This window comes from Xiphophorus hellerii, chromosome 20, assembly GCF_003331165.1.
Source record: "Xiphophorus hellerii strain 12219 chromosome 20, Xiphophorus_hellerii-4.1, whole genome shotgun sequence".
Lineage (NCBI taxonomy): Eukaryota > Metazoa > Chordata > Actinopteri > Cyprinodontiformes > Poeciliidae > Xiphophorus > Xiphophorus hellerii.
This window is the reverse complement of record NC_045691.1, coordinates 18,018,851-18,035,972: the sequence shown is the minus strand read 5'-3', so window position 1 is coordinate 18,035,972 and position 17,122 is coordinate 18,018,851. Positions and strand designations below refer to the sequence as shown.

Sequence of the window (17,122 nt, the reverse complement as noted above, 5' to 3'; positions counted from 1 at the left end):
TGGTGGTTGATTTTAAATATTTATAAAATCTGCCACTCAATACGGTAATGAGTGGCACACAAGTGGCACATAATTTCAAAAAAAGCTCGGCTGTGAAAAATATTCCATATTGATGTGACAATTGGAAAACATCAATGCAATACAAAAATAAAAAATACATATGAAATAGAGTATATACATTGAATGTGGAAATAAGTAATTAAAATGTACATTTATCATTAGTTCAAAGCATATATATGTTTGCATCATTGGTTTTACCTAATTATTGCAGTCACATGTTGTTTAAAAATAAACATTACATATTTAAATGTGTTAATTACTTATTAAATGTATTTTTAAACATGTAGTATAAAAGTAATTCCTTAAAATGTGAGTAGATGGTTGTTAACTTTGTTTATGTTACATTAAGTTTTAGGGCTGCACAGTGGTGCAGTTGGTAGCACTATTGCCTTGCAGCAAGAAGGTCCTTGGTTCGATTCCTGGCCTGGGGTCTTTCTCCACAGAGTTTGCATGTTCTCCCTGTGTACACACCGGGTACTCCGGTTCCTCCCACAGTCCAAAAACATGACGGTCAGGTTGATTGGTCTCTCTAAATTCTCCCTAGGTGTGAGTGTGTTTGTGCATGGTTGTTTGGAACGTTAGCTGGAGATAGGCACCAGCACCCGTCTCGATCCATCTAACACTGTGAGTACCAGAGAAGGGTCCTATGTTAACATTTCTACCTTTGGAGCCCAGAGACGGGTCGACTGACCTGAAGGATTTTAGCTATATTTGGTTATTTTAGCTATAACCAGTTTTGCATGATTTTCCACTCCTCCTTTCTGGCCTGACGGTCAATGGCCACGTTTACAATTGAAAAAGGGATGCTAATTTGAGCCATCAGAATCGTCAGTTTGGACTCAGGTCTTTTCACCCTCTTTCGGGACTTCAGGGGAGAGGTCGAAACCCTGGTACTCCCAGTGTTGGGACAAGGGTGTTAGAAAACATTAAGTCATAGATGTATGCATTACAGTATGATTTGTTTTCTTAATCTATTTCGTAAACATCAATGTCAGTAGTTTTTTTAAAGTTAAGTAATTTTAAAAGTTTTTGAATGACATACAGGTTCACAAATCACAGCCTGCTGAGAAAAAGATTTTCCATAAGGAGTTCCTATCAGATGCGTCACAAGTTCTTGATTCGGGCAGCATAAGCACAACAATGAGGTCCCTGAACAGCCAGTGGCCAATTTACTGAACACAACATTAAAATCAACTGCTTAATCATTTTAGCATAGATCAACGTATGGAGCCGAGAAATTGTGTGAAATGTATCAATAATTCCTTTTGTGATAAAATTACAAACAAACATTTCCCTTCAGATATTATTAATCAAGTCTTTAAAATAGCTGATATTTCTTCATAGTGCCAAATAATTGTTCATCTTTGTATGCAGCTTTGCTGTGTTTTTAGTCAATTAAAGATAAAACATTTGACTTTTTCCTAAAGAGATACAAACAATACATCAAGGAGTAACAGTGAACATGTTGTGCAAAATGTGAAAACAATGTGAAGAAGTGTCAGATGCAAGTCCACAGAAGTGAAGGAGTGATTATTAAAAATATGCTTTAAAAAAATACTTAGATTTGTGCTCACATGCTGAGCAGCTTAGCCATTTAACATTTTGCTCTGAGTGGGATAATCGACCTCACATCGGAGATCATGAATAACTTTCAGATCTGGATAAATTGAATGTCTGAGTAAAAGGTCACTGACACATAACCTACAACCCTGTGAAAGCTATAAATGTAAACATTAATGGTTCTTATTGGCATTTTATTAATCTGAACAATGTAAGATGTGGGGAAGATATTGCAGGAAGAAGGTCCTGGGTTCAAATCTGGAGTCTTCCTAATCATGCATATTCCTCCCATGATTATTATGCATTTGTACGTGATTGTTAGGTTAATTTCTCTCTTTAATTGTCCTCTCCTTTGAATTGGTGGACTGGCAAGTTTGGACTTAACAAAACTGTCCTTCATTGAAGAAAGGCATTAATGTAAGAAAACTATAAGAAAAACACGTGAAATAAGATTCTCTGATCAGATGAGACCAACCAAAAGTGGTTTAAAGAAAAACATATTCATGTGTTTGAATGATCCAGTCAAAGTTCAGACATCAATCCAACCGGATGGACATGTGAAGATTATGCACACATTCCCTCCAGTCTGACTGGATTTTAGTGATATGAGCAAGATGTGGAGAGCTGGAACATTCCTGAGAAAAGCTTGTGAGGCACAGAGGACACAGGAAAAATGTCTTCAAAGCAAATTAAAAATATCAACTAAACATAGCTGTTCTCAAAAAACTGACTGCACTAACTGAGCAAACAAAGTATTCACACCTCATCTCCCATTGTTGTGAAAGGTAGCTTATATCATAGATTTGGTCCGACCATTTATACACAACAGGGGAAACAAAAGCAAACATCAATACTAACTAAGGAGCAAATATTCTAATTAAACCTAAAACACCCCCTTTCTAACAGACACATGGTTGGTCCTGCTGAGATGGCATTGTGCTTTCAAACCCCTCAGGCCTTGGCCAGAATTTATTTCTTGAACATAATAAGTGTTTTTGCTGTTTTAAGTCAACTGAATCCAGTTATTTGACCTTTGAAGCATTTTTCTAGATGTTTGCTTTGATTGACCTTCTTAATCTGTTTCAGTCTCACAGCTCATGATGGAGTTATGAATGTACCCGCAGTCAGGGCGTCAGACTAAAAGCCCTTCATCAGTCACTCTTCTAATCCTGCGCACCCATGTTACATAAAGTGGCCATCCTAACCCACGTCACGCAGAAAAACGGCTAAACCCCCAGCTTTTTTCGGGGTTATTAACTCCTGCTGTGGGAGCCGACTGAGCTGAGGCACCATGATCCTCATCGTGGACCTGCTGCTGATGATCATGGATGTCACCTACTCCATCCTGTGCGCCGTGGTGCGCACCTTCCTCCATCCCAGGCTGAAGAGCATCGACGGGGAGCTGTGTCTGATCACGGGAGCCGGGGGGGTTCTGGGTCGCCTCTTCGTCCTGGAGTTCGCCAAAGAGGGGGCGCACCTCGTCCTGTGGGACTGCGACACGGCTGCCAACGAGCGGACCGCGCAACTGGCCCGGGAGCTGGGCGTGGAAGTGCGCACCTACACTGTGGACCTGTCCAAGCGCCAGAGCATCTATGACGCTGCGGAGAGGGTGAGAGCGGAGGTCGGGGATGTCTCCATCCTGGTCAACAATGCGGGGGTGGTGGCCGGACGGAGGCTGCTGGAGTGTCCAGACGAGCTTCTGGAGAGGACTCTGCTGGTGAACTGCCATGCGCTGTTTTGGGTAAGCCTTCTTACGTCTTTTACGCAAACACCCGTGCAACTCTGCGAAACTTCACTCAGAGCAAACACAGGCAGATATGGATTATGCAACAGACACTCGCTGTCCCCGATGGTCGGGGTTAGGGTTTGTGCAGCGGAGCGTGAAAGAGATCGGATCAGCCTGTACCGCAGGGGATTGTACTGCATGTCCTGGTTATAAAAGAAAGTCCAGTTAATTAAGTTCTGACTGTCTATAAAGAACACAGAGTAAGGAGATGATTTAGCCATCCCACAAGAGAAAGAAAAGCGCCTTAAACATAGGATTCTGCTTTTCCTTAAGCTTCAGTCTCAATGTCATAATTTAACATACATAGGAAGCTGATTGGCTTCACAAGATGCATTAGTGTATAACAGTCTGGCACTGAACCTTAGAGCGGAATAAGTCATCTAGTGTGGAGAATAAAGTCTATGTCTGGTCATCCAATATCTGTCTGTTTGGCTGTTATCTAGAGAACAGTACCTGCACTTTGCAAAACGTAAAGTTTGGTGCAGAAGGAGTAAATAGTGTCGCACTTCCTTCCAGTGAAAGGGACTGCTAACATGCTGACTCTCTTTGCTCTGCTAGTGTTTCTGATGCATCACAAAAGTGAATAGAAGAGTTATAAAACATCCTCCATGGAATGGACAAACCAGGCTAAGATATGGTTTTGGACATCAGCCCTCAATAGACTGTGCTTTAAAGCATGTCTGTCATGTCACTGTAGGTTCTTAATCTATGTGTAAATTTCATACATTGAAGCAAATCCCTGTGAAAATGATTCAGGTTAAGGCATAACTGTGGAGAAATGTCTACAAAGTCTATTCCACCTTAGCAACATTTATGAGGGTATTCATCAGACACTTTAGTGTTAGAGGTTCTTTATTTCCCAAAAGCTTTAAAATGAAATAAAATAGTTGATTTTAAATAGTTCAAAACTCCAAACTTGATTTGACAGGTTTTAAATTCTCTGTACTGCAATGTTGACCTTTGTTACATCTTCTTCACCAGATGACAAAAGCCTTCCTGCCTCAGATGAAAGCCAGAAACCACGGCCATATCGTCACTATTGCTAGTGCTCTTGGACTGTTCACCACAGCATGTGTGGAGGTACGCTGTGTGACTCGATGTCAAAAAATAAAAATAAAAAAAATAATGAAGCCTCACCAATAAAAAAGGACATCATGGACCTGAGCAATTTTACTCTCTCTTGCAGGATTACTGTGCCAGTAAGTTCGGTGCTGTTGGCTTCCATGAGTCCCTGGCACACGAGCTGCGAGCAGAAAACCACGACGGCATCAAAACCACATTGGTGTGCCCCTACATCGTAGACACAGGGATGTTTTCAGGCTGTGAGATCAGGTGAGAAGCTTCAATGCATCTGTGAGCCCATCTGACAGGTTGCAATGGAGAAATATACCTTTAATTTCAGCTTTTTTTATTTATTCACATTTCCCAGGAAAGAAATTCGGAACCTGATTCCTCCACTTGAGCCTCTCTATACAGTCCAGCAATCCATGAAAGCCATCCTGGGCGAGCAGGAAATGATCTGCATTCCTCGCATCATGTACATCGCCTTCATCGCAAGAGCGTGAGTACTTATGAGCCTTCATCGGTAAGCATGACTGTTTGGGTTAGATACTGATTTGTTTTATACTTTGCAGGTTGTTACCTTGGGAGGCCAACGTTGTGGCATATCGCTTCATGGGAGGCGATAAGTGCATGATGCCCTTCATCAAGAACGCTGAGACAAAAACCTCAGGCGGCCACATCCAGTCTTCCTGAGACTTTTCCAGTAATGTCTTCCAGTGTTTTTCAATGGGCTAATGCAGACACCAAAGGCTTGTTTGTGCATTTTATAATACACAGTGCCCCTCAGAAAAGATGTGTATAAAGCTTCAAAATAAATTTTACTTTTAATACAGTAACTTATTATCCCACTGATTTATTTTTTTTCCCAAAAAATTAAAAATGTTTTGAGTAAATGTTTTTGTCATGGAGAAAAAGTCAAATTTTAATCGTTTTCAAAATTTCAGGTGCCACAATTATTCACATTTCTCCTGTTACTTTCCAAATCCTTCTTTTTGCAGAAAGGACAACACTTGAATCATTTTGGCCATATATGTTTTGGATCGGTATCAAAATCAGAGCAGCCCAAATTGTGTGTGCAAACAAACTTATTTTTGCTACAGTTCTCCAACAAAGAGCAGTGGAAATATTTTCACTTTTTACCACTTTACTCACTGTAGATTGTGGCAAGTTAAATATTTGTCCTTGTACAGCCTAGTAGCAAAAAGCAATTTGCCAAACAAAAATGATTACAAATTAGAAGCTCTTGAATACCATGATGCAACAGATTTTTCTGAAATTATTAGTGAGATTATGATGCTCCAATAAAAAAAAAAAAACTCCCTCTAAAAAAAATAAAAATAAATTGGGGAATAAATGTAAAGCGCACTCACTGTGTAAGTCAAAACGTGTGCAGCGCAGTCATTTTATTCACCACCCTGCAATTATATAGAGCATTTTTTATAAATGTTCTTAAGAAAAAAGTTTCATAAAGTTTTACAAGAATCCAATTTAAAAGTAAAACACAGCAGCAGTGACAGATGTAAAGAAGCGTGTCTCTTTATTCACGTTAAGAAACTGTGCAGAAAAAAAGGACAATACGACAAATTTGAGGGAAACATGCAACAGAAACATGAGTTATTGATGCTTGAGCCACAGACTGAAGACACCAGGACCAAAACTAATTCAAACAAACTAAACTGGTAAAGAAGTCCCTCCAGTTCTGTTCAGTTGGTCTGCAGTTCACAATCCTGTCTGCATCTCTACCAATCCAAATTCTTTTGAATGACCGAGGAGAATAAGTTTTGCTTTGCCAGCATTTGGTCATGTCTTTAAAAACACTTAAAACGTTTTCTTATCAGAAGACAACCTTTATTCAGGCAAAATGCAGTTTTGTTTTCCTCCTGATAATCCATCACACAACTATGGAGTCATTAATTCAGCTGGACTTGATCAGTCATGTTACTTTGGGACCACTGTGGCTGCAGTGCATGGTGGCCTCCGACCGAGACGTCCCCATATCCTCGGTTTCAAACCAGCTGCACAGAAGCTACCTGCAAATATCCCTGCAGGAACTTCAGGGCCTCGGCGTTCAGACTAGTGTTCAGCATCGAGGGAACCTGCGGCAAAACGAACACAAGGGGGCGACATTTGCTCAATTTTCATTCTGGAAAAATTTTGGAATGAAATTGCTATTTGTTAGTTTCTACATGTTTTTTCATGTAAACTTTGGATGAATCTGAACTTACCCTTCCAGGACAGGCAGTAGAAAGCTTGTGGAGTGACTGGGCCAACAGGATTTTGGGGTTTCCGACTGCGTCTCCGATCGGGTCGTGTTCCTTCCTTCCAGCAAAGGCCAGCTGTGAGAAGGCCGTCTGGTAGCCGGGTGTGTCTTCTATGTCTATGAAATGCTCGTCGTCTGGGATGCTGTCATCTTCTGGCAACTCAAACAGACCAATCAGAGCCTGGAGCAGCGGAGTCCTAAGGAGAGAACCAGCTTCAACTCCAAATTCATCTTTTTGATAGTCAAATGAACAATTTTTCTTGGAATCTGCCTTTATTGCAGAACCAGGAAGTTCATTAGAAGTTGTGAATTACAACTGTGACCATGTCTGGTGGACAGGCTGAACCCGTTAGCGTTTTTTGGTCCTTACCAGAGCTTGGTGTACTCTGTGTCCATCATAGCCGGACACTCTGTGAGGATCTTTGTGATGCCGACGGCGCAGATCTTCTTCTCAACAGTTCCAGACACTTTCTGAACCTCTGGAATAATGATTTTCTCCAACACCATCCCAAACATCCTGCAGTTCAAACAGGTTAAGAGTTTAACACAAAAACACACAGCTTTCACTTCTACAGTAAAACTGATTCATAGACGGCAGACATTACTATGACATAATCAAGATAAAGTGAAAGTTATCCAATTAATACTGATACAAAAAGCTTTTTAGTGTATTGTTTGAGGGTAATCAAATATTGGTTCAGCTGTAAAGTGACAAATTCTTAGAAATGCAAACAAAAAGATGAATACGTACTTTGGCTGGATGCTGTCAAAAATCTCCTGAAGTGCAATCGCTCCATATTTGACACAATATAAGTTGATGAACACTAAGAAACCTGTGAGACAGAAAAAAGAAAAACGTGATGCTCTTTTAAGCCTTTGGTCAATATATTTGATTGGAAAAACGAACTACATTTAAAATCTAGTTACAATACTTACACTTATACAAGTATAATAGAAATGTTAAATTTCGGTTTTCAGACCTATACATATAGTTTGGTTGTCTTTATATTTCAGTTTTTATGCCATTTGTTGTCATGCGTATCCCCATTTCTTTAGTGGACCATTCGGATAAAGTAAGTAACATTTTGTGTTTTGGTTTAGTAAAACAATTTCTTCCCCCCCCTTAGAAACATGCACTATTTACCCTTAAATCCCAAAATGGTTCATCTCATAAAACTACAAACAAAAAAAGAAAATTGTAAAAAAAATAAAATAAGACAATAAAGTAACTCCACTCTTTATATAACTGCCAAGACCTATGGAAATCTTTTTTCGTTGCTTTGCATTTTGCATGATAATAGAATAATGCTCTATAACAACAGCGTGTGATGAATCTCTGCTGCTCCTGCAAATCAAATCTAGTACCTGTTTCCTGTTTATCTTATTTTGAAGTCAGAGGCTTAGATTAACAGCAAATCTCCCATACTGTGCACAATAAAGACGATCTTAAAATATAATCATTTAAAGCAAATCCTGGCCAAGTTGCAAAAAAATAAACATTTTTAAATGCTTATTATATTGAGAATAATACAAAAAAAGTCAAAAAAGTGCTTAAAAAACTGGTAATAAGAAGATTGTACTAACTTTTAATAAACTTTGTAGTTTTAGAGCTCTGGAGTCGCTGGAAGAGCAAAATGAAGATCTGTTTCCTGTACTGAGTAATCGACTCGCTGGTGAAGCAACACACACACACACACACAAAAAACATTTAATTTAGCAAAGATATTCATTTGGCAATACTTTATTGAATTAAAGCTGCTAAAGGAACTATGAAGAACTCACGGGGGCATGTTCTCTATGATGCTGTTGAGAAGGTAAAAGCCTTGATGGTCGTTGGCTTTGGAAGCAATGAGCTTCTGGAAAACTCCAAGCAAGCCGGGCTGGGATGGAAGGAAATGGGAGAATAAATGAATTTACACATGGCGAAAGGTAAATGTATAATCTACGTTTTAAAAAATAAAATATAACAGCATCCCTCACTTTCATTATAGTCAAGCATGAAGGCAAGAACAATTGGAAGCTTCTGTATTTATTACATCACAAAAACATTTGATTAACTTACAATTTTATCAGCAGCAGAAGCAGCAATGGAGGCTCCTCCCTTCTCAAGAAAAGCTTGCAGCAGACGCACAAGAGGAGGGATGTTCCCCGTGCGTTCCCACAGCACGGGCTGCAGCAGGTGGGGGAACAGAGCCATGTAGGAAGCAGGAATAGAGTTGGAGTGGATCTCCAGGAGGAGAGACATCACCTGGAACACATATGGAAGAAACTCTGCAAAACAAAACAAAGCACAGTCCGTCGACTTGTTTCAGGAACACGTCAAGAGGTTTTTTTCCCCCCCAGGAGCCGAACTAAAATATACCTTGGACGTCGTTCTGAAGGATTTCTGTGAAGACGGGGAAGAGTGCTTCCTCGAAGCTGCTGACGGTGACCGGGTTGGCCTTGCAGGTGATCCGCACAGACAGACACAAAGACTCGAACAAGTAGTGGTTAAAGTGAGGCTTGCTGGGATTCTGGGAGAAAGTAAAACATGTATCTGAATGAATATAACTCCCAAGAGAACTATGACTATTCTTGATCAATAAAATAGTTACCTTGCTGACTAGGAGCAACTTATGAGTGAGCTGGCCAATCAGAGTGGGAATGTAAGGAACTATGGCCTCCTGCAGCAAGGAGAAGCTGCGCATGATGGCTTTGGAGATAAAGGGAAAAATTTCAATTTGCAACTAACTTTTAACTTAAAACATTGGTAAATAAAAACAAACATTACCTTTCATGATGTACTCATTTTCTGCAGAACCAGGAAGAGTGAGTGCTTTGAACAGGTTGGTGAGCAGCTGTTCAGTAAAAGGTGCCATCTCTGCTGAAGTGATCCTGAAAACAGATGATCATGAATAAATACTGAATTACTGGGGAAATCTCAGTAGAGCTGCTTCAGGAAATGACACACTGAAGCCATGCAGTATAATTTATTAGTTTTAGGATATTTAGATGACCGGGCAGGAAAACTATTTTCATCTAGTGCCTGACTTATCTAGACAAATACAAACAACTTTTCAGAATAAATCTCGATTGATGCTCACAGTGTTGCATTGTTGGGGCCTCTCATTGTGAACAGCCTCTCCAAAGCATGAGCAGCGTAAGTGTGTTGGACGGTGCTCTCCGCCTGCAGATGTGTTATGAGGAGAGGAACTGCCTGCAGCAACTGCTCCTTGGGAAGCTGAAGAGAGAAAACAAGACAAGTCGTTAGTGAGAAATTACCTTTTAATTTAAAACATTGAACAAGTTCAGGAGGAAAAAAAAAAACAACTGGTTTCATACCTTACTTCTGAAAATCATAACATACTTGATCGCATCTGCTTTCAGCACTGGGAACTCGTTAACTGCAATGAGATTATAAGATTAATCAAAACAGTTTATCAAACAGCTGTTTTTTGTTTTCATATTCAATTACATCAATAATGGTTTCTGCAGCCATGAAACTTCAGAGAAACTACAAAGTTGTCCTAGTAAGGATGGGATGTTCAGCTCAATTGTGGAAAAATACTTGTGAGACAGAGTCAGCAACTCTGGTACTAGAGTGCCGCTATGCTGCAACTTTGAATGCATGCATTCAAGTTTTTTTGTGGAAAGTTTTTAGATGAGAACAAAGTAGTGCAGATTGACTTTACAGTAATGCTAAGTTCCACTTTGTAGACTCTGTAGTTTACAAGCTCCTAGAGACTTGCTGGATTACCTTAATAACCTTTTCTTATACTTCTGAATTTAAGTGCTTTTTTCCAACAAGTATTTCCCTGAAGGACTTTAGACTGTCCATTACAACTTCACACATTGTGCTCTATATGTAGGAAATAGATTATTAATGTTAACTGCATACAAACCAAGAAAAGTCTTACCATTGGATGATTTTAAATCTGGGAGAATATGGTTCACAAAGAATTCAGTCAGATTCACCAGTTCATTGGCTTGTGTTATACCATGCTGTTAAAAAAACCAAATAAAAATCAAACAAATAAAATATGATTTACACCTATAAAGGGTACCCAACACATTTCAGGTTTTAGACGTGAATTCACCTTCTGTGTCTGGGCTTTGGATGCCAGCGATGTGACTAGATAGGTGGCTGCATCTTTGTGTTTCCAGTTCAGTCCAGGGTTCTTGGCATATTCTGACAGCATCGAGTTCACATAGCCAGAGAAGATGGCCGTGACCGGCCCCTCGAAAAACTTGCAGAGACCCCTCACTAAGTCGCATGCAGCCCTGCGACGAGTGTCGATGTCTGAGAGGGAAAAAAAAGTGACAATGCAGATTTCCGTAAAGAAGGAAAAACATCAAAGTATAAAAACAAACTGTTTTAACGTTTAGTAAGGATAGCACAAACAGAACAAACACAGTTTTCACAGTGGTGAGGGACCACAACTCCCCATGAATATAATAATATAATAAGCTATGTATAAGAGAAGATGCTTGTAACTGCCTATGTTAATAGTTGAAACACCAAATATACCAAATATACATATACATGCATTAATACACATTACTGTGTATTAATCTTAAGACGGGTTACAGCATAACCCATCTTGAGACTACTAGAGAAGCTATTATGCACAATATTCCTAATCTCCGCTCTTGGGGTGCAACCAATCAGTGCCAAGGTAAATTCATGTTGCTCCTGGATTGGCTGCTTTGCAAAACACCACCCAATAGATATTTGCATTTTCTGTTGTCTGTTGTAGAGCCTAGATATGCTCTACGAAGAAAAAAAACCCCAGCAACTGATATGCAAATTTTCAGAAAAAAACATAATTTTGACGCATGTTGTGCAGAAAAATCTGAAAAAAGGCGAGTGTCACACAAAGATATGACTTTAATGAAGAGAATATTAGAATAAGAGTGTTCGGTATGTTTATATTTTTAAGAAAATTCATTTTAAAAATGAGATTTAAATCATCCTAATCTTTACCAGATCCTTCAAGATCTCTTCGAATGTATTCTTCTGAGTTATCTTCAAAAGCCTCCTCATCTGCACCTGGAGTTCGACAGGAGACAGCAGTAAGTTGACGCCACTTCAGAACAGATACAGGTCGGAATCCAAGGCAGCGGATGTCAACTGAGCACTTACTTCTGAACTCCATGTTGGGCACAATGACCTTCTCACAAATGCTGGTGAGCGTATTCTGGTCCTCAAATAGATGCTTGTAATGCGGCCTTTCACACACGGACGCTAAAAACTGAATAGCATTGCTAACAAGCTGCAAGGAAATTGTGTGTATTATTGTTTGTACATGAACAGAGAATGAAAAATTCAAATACGCATATACAGGCAGTATAATAGAGAGCCCAGTAGTCTCACCAGGTCATATTTGACTTCCTGGCCGGTGGAGACCAGAAGGTTCCAGATAGCAGTGACAAAGCGTGGCAGGTACGGCTGAAATTCCTCGTCGTACTTTTGAGCGTAAAGAGCTGCGTTGTCACAGATCTGAGATTTCAGCAGCTCCAGGAGACCTGCCTCCTCCTCATCCTAAGTGTTGGGAGGCAAATAAAATAAATATATGAAGGTTTAACACAAAACAGAACTTTCTAAAAAGTTACGTTTACAGCCTTATGAAAGAGAGGACAACACACATCTGTTTGTAAAAGCTTATTGTCCAGAGTCAGAAGGCCGTGAAAATTGGTCATCCAGGTTTCCATGTTGTCCTCAAAGAACTCTGGAAGGTCCTGTAAGAATAACATAGAGATATTAATAACATGCAGAGTACCTGTGTCATTTTCACATTACTTGCAATTAAATAAAGCAGAGAAATAAACTACAGTACCTTGGAAAAATATTCACACCATTTCAAATTCTCTCACATTTTGTCATGCAACAGGTAATGCTTTTGTTCCTTATTGTGATTTTAAATTATAGACACAAAGTAGTGCAAAATTGTAAGGGTGAAATAAAGTGATACAGTGTATTGATTTTTTAAAATCCAAAACATTTGGCATTTATAGTCAGTCATGAGAGATGCTGTTTGCAGCGTGAGAAACACAGCAAATATGAGACCCAAACTGAATGCTTTGACCCGTATTGAAAACACCAGAAAGCTCCTACTACACCTCTCTGACCCTGAACACACCATTCCCATAGTGAAATATGATGATGTAAGCATCATTCTGTGGGGACGTTTAATAAAGGGAAAACCTAGAAGAAAACCATTTGGACACAGCAAAATGCTTGAAACTGGGGCAGAGATTCGCCTTCCAGCAGAATGATGACTCAACGCACAGCTGGACATATAACAGATTGGCTTAAATGAAAACATATCCATGTTTTAGAATGGCCTAGAATCTAAATTTTTTGCAAAGAAAAATGGAGAAAATTTTCAGACTCGAAAAAAACAGCTCAAGCTGATTCTATAAAATATTGACTACAATTTCTTGTTCTCCTACTTCCTACTTTGTTTGTCCGTCACATAGAATCCCAATAAGACTGCATTGAAATGTGTGACTGTAACATAACAAAATGCAAAAAAATAGGATTGTTAAGACACTAGATTTTCATTTAAGAACAAGAAGTTCTTTTTATGTTTAAAACATGAAATTTTAAAGGCAGAATTGCCATTTTCTATATTTAAGAGACAAATAGCTCTAGAGAAACACTAAAGTTATTAAACAAGTCAAAGCAAAAAAAACCATAAAACTGACCTGGAAGTTAAGACTGTAGAAAAGCTTTGAAATGAGTGTTAGGGACGAGAAGAGGACCTTTAGGGCGTTGACATCGTTGGCGTGAGTTTGACACAACTCGATGGTGGCCTGGAACAATGAAACAGACACGGTTATGAACTGACTGCAAAGTACTTTATTTTAACTTTAGAAAATAGATGCAGCCTGTTTGTAAGACTGTTGAATCAGAAAAGCAGTGAGGTTACAAACCTTGAAGAGCTCCGTCAGAGGAAGGGCAAACGTGCCCAGTACAAGTTTAATCTCAGTCCAAAGCTCGTTGGACTTAAACTCGTGGCGATACCTTAAAAGCAAAAACAGTTTCTTTATAATTTTCCGAACAGAAATTGTCTCCATTTGAAACTTGATATTTAGGAAGTGAAGGGTCTACCTCTTGAAGAGGGAATGTGCGGTACGGAGAACGCCGTTGATGATGTGGAAGTCTCCGCTTCTGAAGCGGGTCACCATTTCAGTCAGAAGGTCCGGCCATTTTTGAGGAAAGTCTTCTCTTCCTATGATGCTGATGGCGTCACTCAGCTGTACCGGTACATCAAACACAAAAACAATGATAACAAAAATCACTGCAGAGGTTCGGATTAGATTAGATTGTCAGTTAAGGCAACAGGTGATCATTTACCTGTTTCTGAATCTGTTCTGGGCTGCTCAGCATCAGATTTACAATGTTCGCTTTGATCGCTGTTCGGTCAGCATCTGAGATTTTGTTTGGTTCATCTTCAACCTTGGAGAAACAAATCAAATTATTTTATTCACCAATATCTGCAAAGAAATGATCTGAACTACATGTTTTAATGGGTATTAGAATATATATGTAAAGACTATATGTATATTTTTGAGATTCCTTACAAATTCTACAAAACCGTGTGGTAGAAAAAAAATATACAGGCAACAAATTGAACTTTTCTGTAATTTTATTGCATAGGTAATATCCAACTAATGAAAACATAAAAACCAACACAATCCTAACCAGATCGAGTTTCTTTCTTTCTGACTGGACAACTGAAATAAAAATAATAGATATGCAGAGAGAAACTGGCCCAATATAAAAAGTCTATACATTCAAGATGCAGGCAACATATTAAACTGTTGTTTATTTCAGAAGAAAATGTTTTATTATGCAGGGCTCTAGACTAACTTATTGCACTGGTGCATTTAACTTTTTTTCTTAGGTGCACCGGTACAATTTTTTTTTTTTTCCCCCCCATCACACTTAGCACTGCAGTTTTACAGATTCACTTCTTTAAAAAATTTTTTTTTTCAATCGCTGTCCATAAAGGCAATACGTAAATGATTAATTTGTCTAGTAAACAAAGTCCTTTATTTAAGGCCAAAATTTACAAGACAGGTAACATACTGAAAAACACCCCAGGTTTAAATAAATGAAAAAAAAATCTAAATTATAAGTGCAAATGTTTAAAAGGCATAAACATCTCAAGCTGAATATTTTATTGCATTCAGATCATTTTTCTTATGAACAATTATTTCAGACTTGAACTTAGTGAAGCAAAGTTGTTCTTTTGATCCACTATTGCACGCAACGTTAAACTTGATTAACATCTCAGCCTGATTTAATGGTGTTTTTGCTGCTGCCTGCCACTCAAATGAAGTTTCTGTCACACCAAAGATATTAGCACTCTAGAACCCTGTTATGGCATTAGAAAGTTCTGTTACGAAACAACAAATAGGCTGTTTTATTACTCAAGTAGCTGAGTTGACTCACAATTCTCCAGTTTCTTTTTATGTAGTTCTTGAAGGTAACAGCAGCACACACACGGATCACGTTGTCTTGAGATTTCTCCAGCAAAGTGAGAAGTAACAAGGGGTAGTTCTGGTTTCCTTCCACCGACTCGAGAAACTTTTCAGCTGAGAAGACGAACAAACAAAAGCGACAAAGAGAGGTGGAATGACAAAGTGCTTGCAACAATTTTTATTGTGGCTCATACGAGAAAAAAAAAAAATACATCAAGTGAATACTTCACAAGAAGATCCCCCCTCCTTCCAACATCACTTTATAATACCAAAGACAAAGGTCAGTGAAAGAAGACCTACCTGGACGCCTGACTGTTGGATCTGGGTCCAATGTTTTCCTCAAAAACTCTGTCAGGGTTTGCAGGTTAGCATCATTCAGCTCCATGCTTACAGCTAAAGGCAAAAAAAGACTTTAATTACATAAATATAGACCATATACTAACTAAAATACACTACATTTTAAACACTAAATGCATACTAAAAACATGCACTTCATTAGTCTATTATTGCAATGCAGCCTGTAGATGAAAGGTCATTTGATGTCAGCTTTCACTATTGTACTATTTTTTATGCAAGATAACTTGAAAATAGGAGAATGTAAATCTCAAGTTATCAGCCTGTTTGCTCATTCAGAGAATTGTGAATTAAATCTGTTTATATAATAGCATATTTTCCAACTGCTAATGCAGTGGTGTGAAAATACCCAAAGCAAAAAAATAAAAATAAAAATTTTCTGGAAATAAGCAGAGGAACAAGTCTTAAAATATTTTTTATGTAATTTTTAAATAAAGGCTCACATTGATTATGATACGCTTCATAATATACTTGGGTAGTTCAAATCATCTGTTGGTCCTGTTGGTAGGTATGATGTTTTACTTTTTTATGTGCCGCAACATTAATTGTTATACAGACAGTATTTTCATTTTGGTAACATGTAGGACGGACAGAACAAATATGCATGATGTGACGCCTGGGTGCACAGGACCTAAAACAGTGTGCAAATGTTTGAAGTGTGCAAATACTTAAGGGAATAAGGCAAAATAAAGCAAGCAGTGTTTGCTTTATCCATCTGTCAATATTGAAAAGAACAGATAAAATACTCTGGAATTCCATAGTTATTTTTTCCCTTATCGGTGAAGAGAGGGAAGTTAGAAACGTTTATTTTTTACAAAACTTCTGCAGTGTCAAATCTGTATGTGCACCGGCGTGTAAAGTTGAAACATGTAGCTCCCTGTTCAAAATGAGTGCAGCTGCTTAAAGATTTTATTCTCGTCTTACATTGCGGGTCATTTATGCGTTATTTCCACAGCTGACAGTCTGACAAGATTTCTGTTTTCCCCCAGCGAGTCCAGGTTCCGCTCATAGTGTTAAAATATTAGCTAACCTGCTAAATGTTCTGAGTTTGAATATAAGCACATGGCCTTCTGACTGTCGCAAATACAGGGTCGAATGCAATGTTCAAGTGTGACTTAATGGTGTACCTTTTAAAGGTCGTAGTGCAAACATATAATAACACGCATCATAGAAACCGGTGTGGAAATCCAAACTTCAGTGACCAGACTCTCCCACAGCTGCCAGTTACCCAGCTAATATTAGCTGTAGCGTGCTAATGCAAATGCTGCTAACCATAAAGTTAGCTAATTCCATCAGTAAATATTAACTTCTCAGCCATTTTCGGAAGACCAAGACGAATCACTGAAACCTGACCCTAACATATATTTGGACTGGTGAAATACCGGGATATCTTACCGTTCCAGAACTTTATCAAGCAGGGATGGAACCTAAAGCCACCACAGACCGTCTGTGCTCGCAGGTTTCAAACGTAACTGCGCGGCCAGTGACGCGCAAGCGCAAACGTGAAGTCAAGAGTAATGGAAATTTTGGCTCTTTTCTGTGATCCGAGTCATTTGGCTCAAATCATCAAA

General features: G+C 38.8%; 2 protein-coding genes across 3 annotated transcripts; one reads left to right on the top strand and one right to left on the bottom strand.

Annotated features, from left to right (window-relative positions):
• The first annotated feature begins 1,008 nt into the window (after positions 1 to 1,008).
• Positions 1,009 to 5,382, top strand: rdh20 (retinol dehydrogenase 20). 2 transcript variants are annotated; one of them, XR_004337137.1, is made up of 6 exons: positions 1,009 to 3,361; positions 4,388 to 4,486; positions 4,593 to 4,738; positions 4,836 to 4,967; positions 5,041 to 5,252; positions 5,335 to 5,382. XR_004337137.1 is itself a non-coding variant. In XM_032550143.1 (5 exons), the coding sequence occupies exons 1-5, from the start codon at positions 2,912 to 2,914 to the stop codon at positions 5,159 to 5,161; spliced, it is 948 nt and encodes a 315-aa protein (XP_032406034.1). In that variant the 5' UTR covers positions 1,009 to 2,911; the 3' UTR covers positions 5,162 to 5,254. The 2 variants fall into 2 exon arrangements, 1 of the variants encoding a protein (XP_032406034.1); XM_032550143.1 differs by lacking the exon at positions 5,335 to 5,382 and having other exon boundaries at positions 5,041 to 5,254.
• Positions 5,383 to 5,984: 602 nt separating this feature from the next.
• On the bottom strand, positions 5,985 to 17,053 carry cse1l (CSE1 chromosome segregation 1-like (yeast)). Its single transcript, XM_032550142.1, has 25 exons — positions 16,947 to 17,053; positions 15,498 to 15,590; positions 15,169 to 15,311; positions 14,068 to 14,169; positions 13,822 to 13,967; positions 13,644 to 13,734; positions 13,416 to 13,523; positions 12,354 to 12,446; positions 12,082 to 12,249; positions 11,851 to 11,980; positions 11,692 to 11,757; positions 10,805 to 11,007; positions 10,625 to 10,709; positions 10,050 to 10,111; positions 9,812 to 9,948; positions 9,499 to 9,602; positions 9,323 to 9,420; positions 9,091 to 9,241; positions 8,791 to 8,999; positions 8,511 to 8,608; positions 8,313 to 8,398; positions 7,480 to 7,561; positions 7,099 to 7,245; positions 6,694 to 6,925; positions 5,985 to 6,564 (listed from the first exon to the last, which is right to left on the bottom strand). Exons 2-25 carry the CDS (start codon positions 15,580 to 15,582, stop codon positions 6,475 to 6,477), a joined length of 2,916 nt encoding a protein of 971 aa, XP_032406033.1. The 5' UTR covers positions 15,583 to 15,590; positions 16,947 to 17,053; the 3' UTR covers positions 5,985 to 6,474.
• Positions 17,054 to 17,122: the final 69 nt, after the last annotated feature.